This window comes from Myotis nattereri, assembly GCF_964212035.1.
Source record: "Myotis nattereri genome assembly, chromosome: 5".
NCBI lineage: Eukaryota > Metazoa > Chordata > Mammalia > Chiroptera > Vespertilionidae > Myotis > Myotis nattereri.
This window is the reverse complement of record NC_138080.1, coordinates 46,986,364-47,001,198: the sequence shown is the minus strand read 5'-3', so window position 1 is coordinate 47,001,198 and position 14,835 is coordinate 46,986,364. Positions and strand designations below refer to the sequence as shown.

Here is a 14,835-nt window from a genome sequence, read left to right as displayed (position 1 = left end):
CATAATGAAATTCTCCCCTTGAATATTCCTTCTTATCTATTAAGATTTATGACAAATTTTATGTTGTTGTATATAGTTTGTTAATTGCAAAAACAATTGCAAATAGAACGATATATTCTATATATGAATGTATATTACACATACATATACATATACATGTATATTGCATTTCTATAAGGTCAGACTGGGTGATTTTCTCTGGTTCTGCTGGGTAATGTCTGCTCTGATTAGACCCTACGTCATCCTTCCTGTGTAAGACTTTTCATTACATAGGGTGGCTTTGGTAATCAGGCGCATAACAATCACAGGTGGTACCCAGGGACTCTGTCCAACAGGACAGTGTTCTTCAACTTGACCCAGACTGATGTGTCAAGAATTTAATTTACTGTTGCAACTGGCTTTTTTCTTTTAAATGAAGAAGAAAGAGCATTAAAGCACATCACTTACAGAAACAATGAGTAGGTGTGTTTGTGTTATTTATTCCTGGGGACAGGAATAAAGCAATTTTGAAACCACTGCAAGAGATGACCCATATTTATTACATATGGGAGGTAGGAATCATTGTTTTACAAATGCACTGACCTTTTGGTTTAACACATAAAGGCAAATGAACACGTCATGGTCCTCTGACTAACACATTACAGCTCTGCCATTTCAGCCTTTGTTTCTTCAGCTCCCACCCGCAACTCCTCAAAGTAAGGTATGAAAGTATCACCTATAGACCACTCATTTTTTAATATATATTTTTACTGATTTCAGAGAGGAAGGGAGAGGGAGAGAGAGACAGAAACATCAATGATGAGAATCATTGATCGGCTGCCCCCTGCATGCTCCCTACTAGGATCAAGCCTGCAATCTGGGCATGTGTCTTTGACCAGAATCAAACCCGGGACCCCCTTCAGTCCTCAGGCTGGCACTCTGTCCACTGAGACAAACCGGCTAGGGCCCACTTTATTCTTTCCTTTCCCCTAAAAAAAGCCAAAGATTCATGGTCTTAAGAAAAATATGAGACCGGAAGTCGCCAGAAATGTTTTCAATTTAATATAATGTTTAAACAATAATAAAAGTCAAATTACCAACACAAGTATGATGGAACAATTTGAAGTATATGAATATGAAGTATAAAATATAATCACTAATACTTGCTATAGTGATTTAAGTGCTTTGCGTAGACATTTTTCTTGCTTTTTGGCAGATTCCTACTCCATTAGTAGATCATAAAATCAATGTGTGATATATGAGTAGTGACTAACATTAAAAAAATACAACATGAAAAAAAATACATGATGGAAAATATGTGTGCTTCACATATACTAAGGATAAATAATAAAGGAGGAAGAAAATATCTGATAATAGAAAATTTCCATAATTCTTCAAGCTCAGTTGAAAAACAAAAAATAAATAAATGGTTAACCAGATGGCATCTAAGAGTTTTTAAGACTCTCAAAGGTTCATTAATGGCATCACTGGTTTTGTGGTAACTTCTATCTTACTACTTACTATACTGGAGGTTTAGAGCAATTAAAAAAATGATGAATTTTTATCGTCAATATTAAACAATAGGTATAAAATGAAAGCATTTGGCTATAAGTGCTCAATATAAACTCTGATAATGCTACAGGGATATTACAGAGTTAAAGGTTTAGAGCAGCCAAGAATTCAGAGCTTGGAATGGGGTAGAGTCAGGCAGTTCCTAGGACATAGGAAGAGAAAAAGTCAGGGATGGGAGAAGCAGTTTTTTGTTCTTCTATATTGATTGGAATAATCTATTACAATAATATGTTTTGTTTGGAAGGGAATATTGCTGTTTATGAAAAATATTAGCCATTTAAAAAAAACTTTTTTTTCCTAGTAAATGTGACACAGTGGAAAACCAAATAACTTACAAGATCAGAAACTGAAGCCAATTCAGAAAATTAGCTTACCTTATTTACTTTGGTTTAATTTTATGTAAGAAACAATATTAATATTAAAAAAAAAACTATGGAGTTTTTGGTACATGAAGGGGGAAAAAGAAATTCTTTGAAATCACTGATGTTTCTATCTCTCTTCCTCCCTTCCTCTCTCTCTACCTTAATGTGTCAAGGCCTCAAAACAAAAAATTAAATTAACAACCATCCAATCATTGGCTACCTACAAAAATTATGAGTTGGGAGACCAAAAATGAATAAAGTCCTTTCCTTCAAAGTAATGAAACAAAGGTACACTTAAGAATCTAGGGAAACCCAAAGAGAAAATTGTAATTCTTGCAGTTTTAAAAATATGAAAAAAAATATTAGCAATTTCATTTGATTCAATAGCCCCCCCCCCCCCCAATATACACCATCCCTTCTTTTCTTGTGTAGCTAGGAAGAGAGGCATTTAGAGAAAATATCTATTATCCAGATGTTTGTAGTTCATATGAAAGATGTCTGTTTTAACTAAATACTGGAAGATGAGCTAGATTTAACAAACAGTAACAGCAAAAGATAAGGCTAAGAATTCTCATGTGTGGTTTTATTTTGAGGAGATAGATAGAAGATCCAAGATCTCCTGTGGACCAAACAACATTCATTAGGCCTTATCTTTAATGATAATGGTTACTATTTTAAATTAAAGTATATTTGATAAGAGCAAACATCAAAATCATTGCTGCTTGCAAGAGAATTGGTATTCAAGGACATGCTATGCTATTCACTATAGATATCATATCAACAAGCACATTTTAAAAAAAGATAGCCTTGCATTATTTTGTAGGAATCAGCATAGTTCTTGCTTTCCAGAAATTAGGAGAAAAACTTCAGATATAAAGTGAAAGCCTTACATTTTTAAGAATGACATGCTACATATATTTTAACACTAGTCATCATTTTCTTCCATAACTATACTTAAAATGAACATATTCAAAAGAGAAGATACATTAGCTCACAAAAGGGTAATTTCCACATCAGTCTGCTCATAAGCAGCGTTCAGTCTAATTTAAAACATGCTATGAGCAAGGATTCTGGAAGTCAAGTTGAACACACTTCAGTTTTATTCTCATTTTAAAACTACAATGAAGAGATTTTTAAAAAGAAGTTGGCAAAGACAAAGAGGAGAGTGAAACATAATTTTGGACACTGGAAATCAGATGCACATGCGGTATCAAAGAAAGCAAAGCCCTATGTTTTCAGGGGGTAAAACAGACCCACTCCAATTTATGCTGCAGGACCCTCAAAAGACTTAGAAACTACCAGCACCTTTGGAATGAGGAGTGGTGTATATAGAGAAGGAAATGGGCTAAAATGAGAAGGAACAAGAGGTGTGTATTTGAGAAGCAGTCACATCCCTTACTCCAGCAAAGATATAGGCAATAATTATCCAGAACAGGTTGAGGCCAAAGGCACACCTAGCTCCTTTCTCACTTCCTTCAGTTCTGAGCCCTTTAAGCAGAATTACTGGCTCTACCTTCCTAAAACAGCTTCCTATTCACTATCCTCCCCCACCTCCACTACCCCCGAATTCCCCTTTATTCTTCAGACTGCAATGGAGCAAGGACCTCATCTGCCTTCCTACCCACTGATGCCAGCACCTAGAATAATGCACAGTACATACACAAAATGTGCTCAATCTAATCAAACGGTTATCACCCCATGATATTCATCTATAAGTAGCTACCAATTCCTATAAATGGCTTTATTATATTTTAATATCTAATCCCAGGTTTTGCTTTTTCATCCTTTATTTCCTAGCCTATGCATATAGTTTAAATGATAAAAACTATTTTTCAGACATAATGTCTGTCTCCCTCAAACACACATGCAACAAGCCACTCATAGTTATGCCTATACTATGCAATCTCAATAGATTCAGTTCCTTGACTTTCTCTTCAAATACGTACTGGCGCAAAATGAGTTGGGGGAGTGATAGAACAGATAATTCGGACTCAGGTAAGTATGGTTACAGATTCTAGACCTGTGGTGGAGAGAAGACTCTAAGAGAAGTTGCTCTCACTCCCAGTATGCTGAGGAGAAGCCCGAGTGCAGAAGGTGCACTCAACACACTAAACCGTTATCACACAGTCCACTGTGGCCTGATGGGAGAGGTGGGGAAAGGGTAGCTCAAGGAAAGGAGAGAGGATATAAACTACTTAGCTTTTTAACCTGAGGGTGTGTTTAAAAAAAGACAACTCCCACAGCTCCTATGCTGCACCTTGACATTCTGTTGTCTTCTTCCACTCAGTCATATGGAATCAGAGCAGAAGCAAAGTCACCGACAGGACAGTTTCCCCAGGTGCCACTTGACTAATGTTTACCTACAGAAATCACGAGCTCAATAGGAACAGTGCTCACAAGAAAATTAATAGAAGTAATGTTATTTGCAAGACTTTTAATTTTTTTTGCCATAAAGTAAGCTAAGAAAAGGCTTATGTGGAAAGTATGTTTTATTTGAAAGTTTTATTTGTAGATTCTTAAAGAAATTGGCTGAGCAAAATGGACTACAAAAATATGTTTTCAAGAAATGCGAATGTTTAATTTTACTTCTCAAGACTTTAAATGGCTCTTAGATTCACTTTCTCCTCCAAACATACCAATGTCATCGTCTGTCCGGTCAATGGGGTCCTTCTCCAGGCAGTCTCGCACGACGTCCCTGCTCATCAGAGGATCAGAGGCCCGCTCAATGTCTTCTTCATCGTCGTCGTCCTCAGAATCCACTGCTGTTTCTGGCAACCCACTCAGGTCCATATCACCAGCCTCACTTTCTGTGGCCTTAACGCAGAGCAAAAAAACAAGTTTTTAACTGTTTTAAGTACATCTTTTGTACCCAAAAGAAACAAGAACAAACCTAGTTTAAAATATTAAAATGTTTATTATATCAATTTTTCTGTAATAAAGTTACCTGTATCAACAGCAATAAGTAGTTATGTACCCAGCACTACGTAAAATAATTATTTCAACAAAATGACTGATTTTATTCCCTATTAAATTTTTTGTTGGGATTAATAATTTTATCTCTATATTTTTTATTTCTTATCCAAGCTATCATATGACATTTAAAACATAGTAAAATAAAGAAGAAAAAAACAGTTTTCACTCCATTTTTAAAAAAGAGCATGACTTAATAAGCTCACGTTAATATTTTCTAAAGCTTAACAAAAATAATTTTAATCACATTTTCACTTTGTTAGGTACCTTTCCTAAACTAAAATACGTATGTACATTATAAGAAAAACATAGGGTGAAAATAATTGAAGACAGAATACCTAATGAATATAGGATAATTGAAAATGTCTGTAGGACAGCTCTGCAAGCAAGTCCTTAATAAATATCACTTACAAACACCATCATGAGCAGAGGTGTGCCAGTTGGGAGAGCAATAAGGCCTGTGGCCAAGGCAGAGAGAATCAATTGTGGCTCGCTCAGAAAACACATCGCCTAATTTAACTTCAGAATCCAAAGAATTGTTTCTAAATTCCAGAATGAAAATGAAGTAGAGCTTGTTGTGATATAGTATGCCAAGGCTGTGAGCAGAGAATCTAAGCCAACATTGTTGCTATTGGCACCTTATGTCTGACGTCTAGAAATGTGACAATTTGCTAATGCTTGTTCTGACTACATTTTCACCTGTTTCATCTTTACATACATTGAAGATGATTACTCATCACCTTATACTTTCAAATTTACCATTAGTCCTCTATATACACATTCTTTAATATTAGCTCAGGGTGAGGAAGGGACACTAATGAAGACAGAAATAAAAACAGAAAACTCTTTTAAATGCCATAGTTATATAACAAGGTTTTTCTTTAATTTGTAAACATCTAACATATGATAAGAGATGAAAAATAAATGAATAGAATCTCAGAGAAATCTTATTATTTAAATGAATTCTATTTGTCTTAAATAGAATAAAAAAGACTTTCAAATGTGAATTGGATCAATCCCTCCAAAACTGAACCCTCACCCATTCGTGTTAATGATCATTACTTGTTTTCTGTTATGTGTAGTCTATTCTTTAAGAAACTATGCTTAAAATAACATTCACTAAACCTGAAGATGATTTTTATTTTATTTAAATAAATATCTTTTATTTTAAAATACTACAGAATTCCTTTTAATAATATGTTTGAAGTTAAATCAATAACTTTTCAGGAACCTACTAATTTCATAATATCACTTTCTCGTGAGCAATGAGATGTTTGGAGACAGAGGGAAGTTGAAGTTTAATGAACACTAACTGGTCTACAGAAGGGTACTCAACTTAAGAGGAATGCCTGGAACCTAGTAGTTACTGAATTTTATTTTTTCCTGAATCAATACACAAACTCAGAGTTTAACAGTTCAATCAATTCTACCATTCACTATGTGACTTTAGCAAAGTCCCTTAGCCTCTATGAAAACAATTTTATTATCAGTAAACTGGAATAGTATCTTGCCATTCACAGGATTGTTGGATCAAATAGGGAAAAGAAAGCCAATAACAGGTTACATAAAAAGTTCCTTCTTCATGGGGACATATTTTTCTCACCAGTAGTTGCATACTTTTACCTCTCTCCATCCCTGCTATGAGCCTCACACACAATTTATATTAGCAGAATCTGTAAAAAAAAAAACAACCCCCCCCCCAAAAAAAACTACGGTAGAACCCCAACCCCTTACATACTGTGAAAAAAATTTCCTCAGGCTAAATGCATCCATTATATTCTGGCTCAATAGCTCATAAAAAAATGATAAAAACAGTGATTCTATATTGCATGACTACCACGTATCTAGAACATTTGATGTTTTTAATACAAAATAATCTTCATAGTTATTCAGCAAATTAGATTGCCCCTATTATTTTTAATCCTCACCTGAAGATACTTCTTTTAAAAATTGATTTTACAGAGAGAGAAAGGCAGAGGGAGGGAGAGAGAGAGAGAGAGATCGGTTGCCTCAGGGGATCAAAACCACAATCTGGGCATGTGCCCTGACTGGGAATTGAACCTGAGACCCTTCAGTGCATGGGTCGATACTCCAACCAACTGAGCCACACTGGCTAGGGCAGATTGCTCCTATTTTTTAGATGAAAAAAACACTAAGGAAAATTAAATATACTGTTCAATATAAATTAAAACAAAATAAAATCCAGCAACTATGTCAGAACTCAAAATCTGGTCTAACCAATACAAACTACTAAATAAATATTTTGCACTATAATACTTCGCCCAGTTTTCTCAAAAGAATATGTCTTCATAAAGAAAATAAGTTAAAACATAATAAAGCAATAAAACATGTCCTGCTTCGTTATGTCATAAAACATGAAATGTTTAAAAATATATATTTACATATAAATATAAAACACTTGCTAATTTCTAGTTCCTCCTAACTATAATATTACTAAGATTAATGCGTGCCGTTAAGGTCTTTTATTCTAAATAATGACATGCACACAGACACCTTATATTTAAAAGGTATCTGATTATATTTATCTCAGGAGAAAGAAGAAAGGCTTACATATTTTAGTTAGGCAAATAATTCTGTCCTAAATTAATTTATCTTTCAAATATATAAGCTAATATAGATTTAGGTGCACATTATAGCTAGTCATAATCTCAAAAAAATCTATATTATGAGATCAATACTGAAAGCTCTATGATTTATTTTAATCAAAAGGGACTACATATATTGTTATTAAAAATACAGTTCTTAAAACCAATTTACTTTGCATTTTTTAAAGTTGCTTTAGATATTTTTATTTATTTTTTTAAATATATTTTTATTAATTTCAGAGAGGAAGGGAGAGGGAGAGATAGAAACATGAATGATGAGAATCACTGATTGGCTGCTTCCTACACGCCCCCTACTGGGGATCGAGCCCACAACCCAGGCATGTGCCCTTGGCCAGAATCGAACATGGGACCCTTTGGTTCAAAGGCCAACACTCTATCCACACTTAGCCAAACTGACTAGGGTTACTTTGCATTTTTAAAGGTTATCAAGAAAAAGAACAAAGTGAGGAAATATTACATGCCATAAAGCTCTAGTGAAGTGTTAATTTACCTAAAATAAAAATAACTATAGTGCCTGGCTGGAGTGGCTCAGTTGGTTGAGCATCATCCCATTCACTGAATGGTTGCTGGTTTGATCCCCAGTAGGGGAGCTTCCAGAAAGGCACCTGATCGATGTTTCTCTCTCACAGCAATGTTCTTCTCTCTCCTAGCATCTACTCTGGTGAGAATTAAAGAAAAATAAAAACGACTATACATGTTTTACATTAAGTACTTAAAAATCATTTATGAAAAAACTTTTTGCTTACTAAATATCCCACACATGGATACCCATGTTTACGAGGGTTGCTTAATAGAATTCTTCATTTAAATAAATTTTGTGCAGAATTTCAAACATACATATTTAACTCAAACAGTACCTAAATTTAGGCTAGATATAAACTTAGGCTAGAAAGTTAAAGTGAATGCTAGTGCTGATACTAATTTGACCGAGACCAAAGTAAGTAGGAGCTGCAGACAAAACCAATACATATGAAGTATGAAAATACATTTCAAAATAAATATAATGCTTGTATTAAATCTAGTTTAAGTACCATAATTTATACTGTTCCTAATTTTATACTTCCAACATTTTTATTTCAATATAGGGTTTAAAAATATGTGTATACCTAAAAGAAAAGAATAATTCTTTAAAGCTCTTAATGTAAATTGTTAGGTTTCTTTCCAAAAATTAACAATCCTAATAGGTATAAGAATGTCTATCTGTAAATATTTACTATAAGAAAGTCTGCTAATTTGATAGAAAAAATAGTTTCATATTTAAATCCTCATATACTCAATTACTAATGTTTTAAGGTATAGATACTTGTGTGTTCTCTTCTGCAAATTACCTACTCTTGCCCTCTGAATATTGTTATATTATGAGCTGAGTATCTTTCTTATTAATTTGCATAAGAGAGTTATAGTCTGACTTTACATGTCTCAGTTGATCTTATAATTATTAATTTTTTGACCATTCATTATACCATTAAGAATTTGATAATTCTTGGAATTTAATCTTAATTATGGTATAAAGTGAGATTATAAAATGACCCCTCCACCCCAAAATCCATTTATTGAAAAATTCATCACTTTCTTCATTAATTTGTGAGGTTTCCTCTATTACAACAATCCTTACACACCAGTTTCGTTTTGCTTGAACTCTCTGTTCTATTGATCTATTTCTGTACAACTATTTCCAGTCCACCTAAGCCATTGCTCTGCTAATCACACCATTTATCCAGGACCTTATCGAGGCTGGAAACTGTACTGTCTCATATCACCAACTTAGCCATTTCTGCTTTCTATTACCAACAGCCTCCTATTTGTTTTGTTTCCATCCATCTTCCATCTGCTTCTACCTGCTTTCAAGGAAACCCTTTTTTAAAAAAACTGAAGCATGATCTTCAAGACTCTTACTTTCTATCTCTAGCTCTCACACCTTCAGCTAATGTTTCCTAGTTTAATATTTCAATCACATTCATTAAACACATTTGTACTGCATGGCCATGATTTTCTGGCAGTATACTAGGCTCAAGAGAGACAAAACAGAGAAGTCCCGACTTCTTGAGCCAGCATTCTTATAGGAAGACAGAAAGTAATAATACTTTCAATTAAAAATCTAAATAAAAGAACTAGCCAGGAAGGAACCAAAATATAGGACCTACTTTTTAGAGGGGAATTAAATTAAAAAAAAAACAAAAAAACACTGAGCCCTAACTGGTTTGGCTAAGTGGATAGAGCGTCGGCCTGAGGACTGAAGGGTCCCAGATTCAATTTGGTCAAGGGCATGTACTTTGGTTGCGGGCACATTCCCAGTGGGGAGTGTGCAGGAGGAAGCTGATTGATATTTCTCTCATCAATATTTCTAACTCTCTATCCCTTTCCCCCTCCCTTCCTATCTGTAAAAAAATCAATAAAATATATTTAAAAAAAAAACCCACTGAGAAAATAGTACTTAAAAAAGAAGACTAAAAAAAAAAAAAGGATCACATAAGGAAAAATCATTCCGGGCAGAAGGCAAAAACAAAGCTCTGCAGCTAGAAAGAGCCTGGCATGTTGCTCCATCCGTCTTTATATTACACTCATATAACGAAACTTCAGTCACAAGTGAGGCCAAATCTTTGCTTTCTTTGTGTAGAGAAAATTACTTAAAAGGGCAGAGGAAATTCGTTCTGTATTTTAGGGCACCAACTCAATTGAGCTGCACTGCCCTAGTCAATTTGCTTTCCCACTCTCTGAAACTGCTGTTTCAAAACTTCTCTCTCCTTAAATCTCTCCATCAGCCAAACCTCTCGCTCTCAACAAATGAACTCAATTCTTCAAGAGAATAATAGAAGCCATTAGATAGAAACTCTTTCCAAACTTCCCACTCCAAACCCACCATGGTATGTCCCTTTTAAAACAAAGGAGGGTTTCTTTTCTTACAGCTAGTTATCCCACTGTGCTCTTGAATTCCTCTCCTCCCAACCTCTCAGAAAAATTATTCTACACTTATATTAGCAATATAAAGACCCCACCAAAAGGGCCTTTTTTGGTATATTTTAGTCAGTTTTCCTAAATTTGCATTTTCTAACTCAGTGAATTATTAGCAATTAAAATTATTTTGCTTTTAAAACATTTTTTTTAAATTCCATAATCCCAGTTTCTTTTCTATTCATCGGTGTCATAAAAATTTATTTTGAACATGTAACTACATCTATAGGTAAGAAAACCAATGATCTAATCTTAATAACCTCTTCTTTTTTTGTCATGCCCAAGACTTCAATAAGAAAAACTTACCATAAAAGCATAATTATGCAGATATCCCTTACAATTTTAGTTTAAAAAGTCACAAACCTAATACATCTATACTCAAATTAATATTTAAAGTCAAGAGGAGCATTTCCATTGTAACAATTCTATTAGAAGTTCTGATAACTGGTAATATTAGAGGCAAATACAATTGGATAGTAGTTCACTTCTTAACAAACTACAACATCCTATATGTCTCTGTGAAGCATAAACACTAACACTTTATGTCTGTGGATGCACACAATATATACCTATATAGTTACTTAAAGGTTCTATCAATGAATAACCATAAAGCTCCTGGGAATGAAAATGAAGCAAATGACAAGAAAAACACCTTCTTACCTGGTAGATATCAGAAAGACTGCTGCTTCCGGAATCACTAGTGATACTACATCCTGAGTGGCTGGAAGAAACGTGGGTCACCTGTGGGTGGAGGCTATCAGTAAGGTGTAGTTTTGTGAAATCTGCAGGAAGCTATGGAAGGAGCAAAAAAACCCAGAATTACAATTTGAATCAAGAATTCCAAAAAGACATTTAAAAATGATATTATACTGTACATTATTTAGCCAAATATATTAAGAAAGATCCTTCATTTTTTAAAATTCAGAAATCACTGAAGATGGTCCTATTTACCAAAAATCACACACAAAAAATTTGAAAGTTCATGCGCATTCAATGAACCTTAAATAATGCCAAATTCAACGTGTAAATAGGTGGGTGCGGTGATTAAGATGAAGTCAGGTAAGCATTTAATTCAATGAATTAAAATAAAAATGTCAAATTACACATTTGACAAGAGCAAATCAGTCTACTACTACTACTACTACTACTACTACTACTACTACTACTTGTTAGCCATCACAAATGCAACTTTGTGACAAGAGACAGCTTAAATAAGAAAAAAGACTGAAGGTTTTTTATATCCCCCAATAATATTTGAAGATTTAAAAAATGAAGCATCTTAAAATTGACGAAGTATATTATTATATGAGTAACTGCTAGTCTCTATGGAGAAGTCAGAAAAGAATGCTCTCAAAGAACTTAGAATTGAAGAAGTTATGGGCAACATTTACTTATCTATACAAACACACACAAATACCAACTTTCTACTTGTTCCTGTTTAAACCACAAATAAATGTATCCTCTATTGGACAGATTCACTAAGCATCCCTCAAGTGCTTCCGCCACTCTCCCATATAACTGAGAAAATGCATTGAAAACAAAAACACTCATACATTTGCCTAATGAGCAAGTATTTATGGAGTCCTCTTCCTCTTACTATGTGCTAATCAGTGAATGAGACACTAAGAAAATACTGCCCTTAAGTATCCAGTGCTCTTATAAGTTATTACCAATTATTTTGAATTAAAAAAAAAGATGCTATCTATGATACCACACTTATAATACTACTGGCCAAGAATACACATGGCATTTCAAAATATATGCTAACTTTAACATAAGGCAATCCTAATAACATTCTCTTTCCTGCCTGCATATTGGTCCTATTTAGCTGTTGAATAATAATAAATACATAAACTAATTGTCAAAATAAAATAACATTCCCTTCTTTTCCTTTGACTTCATCCCTTCTCCCCCTCAAAAAATAAAATGCCATTCCACAGTTTAGAATTAACCACACAAGGGAGGTGATTCAGGTTTACAACAATGACCAATGGGTTTGACACCTCCAAGTCCCAAACAAAGAGGCAAAATGTATTTAAATCCCACAATCATTCAGACACGACCCAATAAGCAGATTAAGATAGTAACATTTAATATAGTCTACACAGAGTATTTTTGAACTTCATGAGAGACAAGGTATCCAAAGGAAAGATTTAAATATGAATTTATTTGGGGACATATGATGACATGCCAAGTAAATGGATAAAAACACATATGTTGGAGAAGCTCAGAGAAGTAAGACGTTTATTGAAATGTGTGAAATCATTACAAACATAATGTGTATCACTAAGAGTGTTTTTTTAAACAAATAATTAAAGGTGTTTTAAAATGTCAGAGAAAGTTTAGAAGAATAACAGTTTTCCTATAAGAAATAGATAGGCATATACCTCTGAATTAAGAATGTATATGTTTTATTCACAATGTGGGATAGTGAAATATTTGCAGGATTTCTACAGGAATATTCAAAAATAGAAATGTGCAGAGATGCATTAATGATTATGATTTTACATGTAGCTCAGCGATAAATATCAGATATTAAAACAATGTGTTCAAAGCTAGGATAAAAAGCCTTCATCGTTCTACCTACATTTGCATTTAATCCAGTCACTCACTGCAGAAGGCAACTGGGGAACATTACTCAACGGCTCAATGATTTTAAAAGGCATCAATCGATACATGCAATTACAGAACACCAAAATGCTTTCTACTGATTATCTTTTATAGACATGAGTCAGGTAGACATGTGTATGTAGTAAAAATTAACTTAAATATATCAAATGAAGATGTAAGTATCTAATGAATTTTCAGTCACTAAATAAGTATTTATTCAAGTCTCATAGGACTCTTCTGTTAAGTGTCCATCAGCCAGTCATCTTTCCTAAGAATTCCCTCTGTGAAAGGCAATAGCAGTTACAAGAACTCTAAATCTAATAGAGGGACAGGGATCCAGCCTTTATATAGACCACAATCTACTTCTCTATGCCTATTTCCAACCACAAATACCAGAATTACATAGCTATGTTAAGCTAAGAACCATAAAGACTGTTTAAAAGAAAAGAAGAAGTATTTTCACTGTTAAGATTTCAATTCTAATATTATAAATTCTTACTGAGTACCTGCTATGTCAGACACTTCGTTAAGGACAGGGAATATCAAGGTGAATAAGGCATCCCCAATTCCAAGTGTGATGTCTACTATCCAAAAAGTCATTGAAATAGGTTTTATGCACAAGAGAAAAAAATAAATCCATATTTCAAACATGGATTTTATTTCCCCAATACCTCCTATGTTCTTTGAAATGATGCAACATTAAACTTGAGTAAACAGATGTTATGTTTACAAAAGCTTAAAATATTTCCCATACATTGGGATAACAGTATCACGATTAAATTTTGTTGACAGTACACATCAGCCAAGTTACTGAATGGGGGAAAGTTGGAAGTTGTTTCCATTAGGGAAAAGAGCCTGAAGTGCACTGACTTGGCCCAGCCACAACACTAATAGAAAAGAGACAGCGCCCATGCCTAGGGGAAATGGGTCCAAGAGGCAAATGAGCTACATAGGGACTGGGAGTCAGGGGCAAACCTAGCACAGGCACACATGTTTAAACCTGAGGGCAACAGGGTAACACAGAACCTAGGGAGGTAGTAACTGATGGTCTGAGTAAAATATACCAAAAAAGGGGGGGAGCACAATATGCCAATGACAATACGACTTACCTAGACCAAACTTTTCTAGGCTTGACCCAGTGCCTACTTAAATTACTAGCAGTATGATATCAAATTTCAGATTAAAATGAGGCTCTAGTCTGATAATGGATTATCAGACTCTAGATACCATTTATAAGAATAAATTTGTGATTTTTTTTTTTAAACTGGTACTATATATAGCAATTACCTAAATCATATTAAATAATAATTAAATAATTAAAGGGGAAATTAAAACATTTTAAAAAATATATGTTTTTATTGACTTCAGAGAGGCAGGAAGAGAGAGACAGAAACATCAAAGATGAGAGAGAACCATCCATCAGCTGCTTCCTGCACGCCCCCTATTTGGGGATCAAGGTTTCCACATGTGCTGACCAGGAATTGAACCATGACCTCCTGGTTCATAGGTGGATGGTCAACCACTGAGACACACAGGGTGGGCCACTTTATACATTTTTTTATCTTAACATCAATATATTTCACAGCCAAGAGATCTTATATTTTTTATATAAATATTTTCATTCTAAAATTTGATTAAATTTTTCCTGGATAAAGCAACCTAGGTTTGAAAAATACAGTACTTGTGAATCACAACTATAATAAACTACTGTTAGACAAATGACAAAATCATAGTTTAACCATAAACACTACTAACTACATAAC

General features: G+C 34.0%; 1 protein-coding gene across 5 annotated transcripts in view; it reads right to left on the bottom strand.

The window, feature by feature from the left end:
- Positions 1 to 14,835, bottom strand: part of RAPGEF2 (Rap guanine nucleotide exchange factor 2) — a 233,688-nt gene that overhangs the window by 37,658 nt on the left and 181,195 nt on the right. For all 5 annotated transcript variants that reach the window (XM_081093130.1, XM_081093131.1, XM_081093134.1 and 2 more), the window contains 2 exons: positions 11,123 to 11,254; positions 4,550 to 4,727 (listed from right to left, as the gene is read on the bottom strand). In XM_081093130.1, coding sequence (XP_080949256.1) covers positions 4,550 to 4,727; positions 11,123 to 11,254 — 310 coding nt within the window. The remainder of the gene's footprint in view (positions 1 to 4,549; positions 4,728 to 11,122; positions 11,255 to 14,835) is intronic.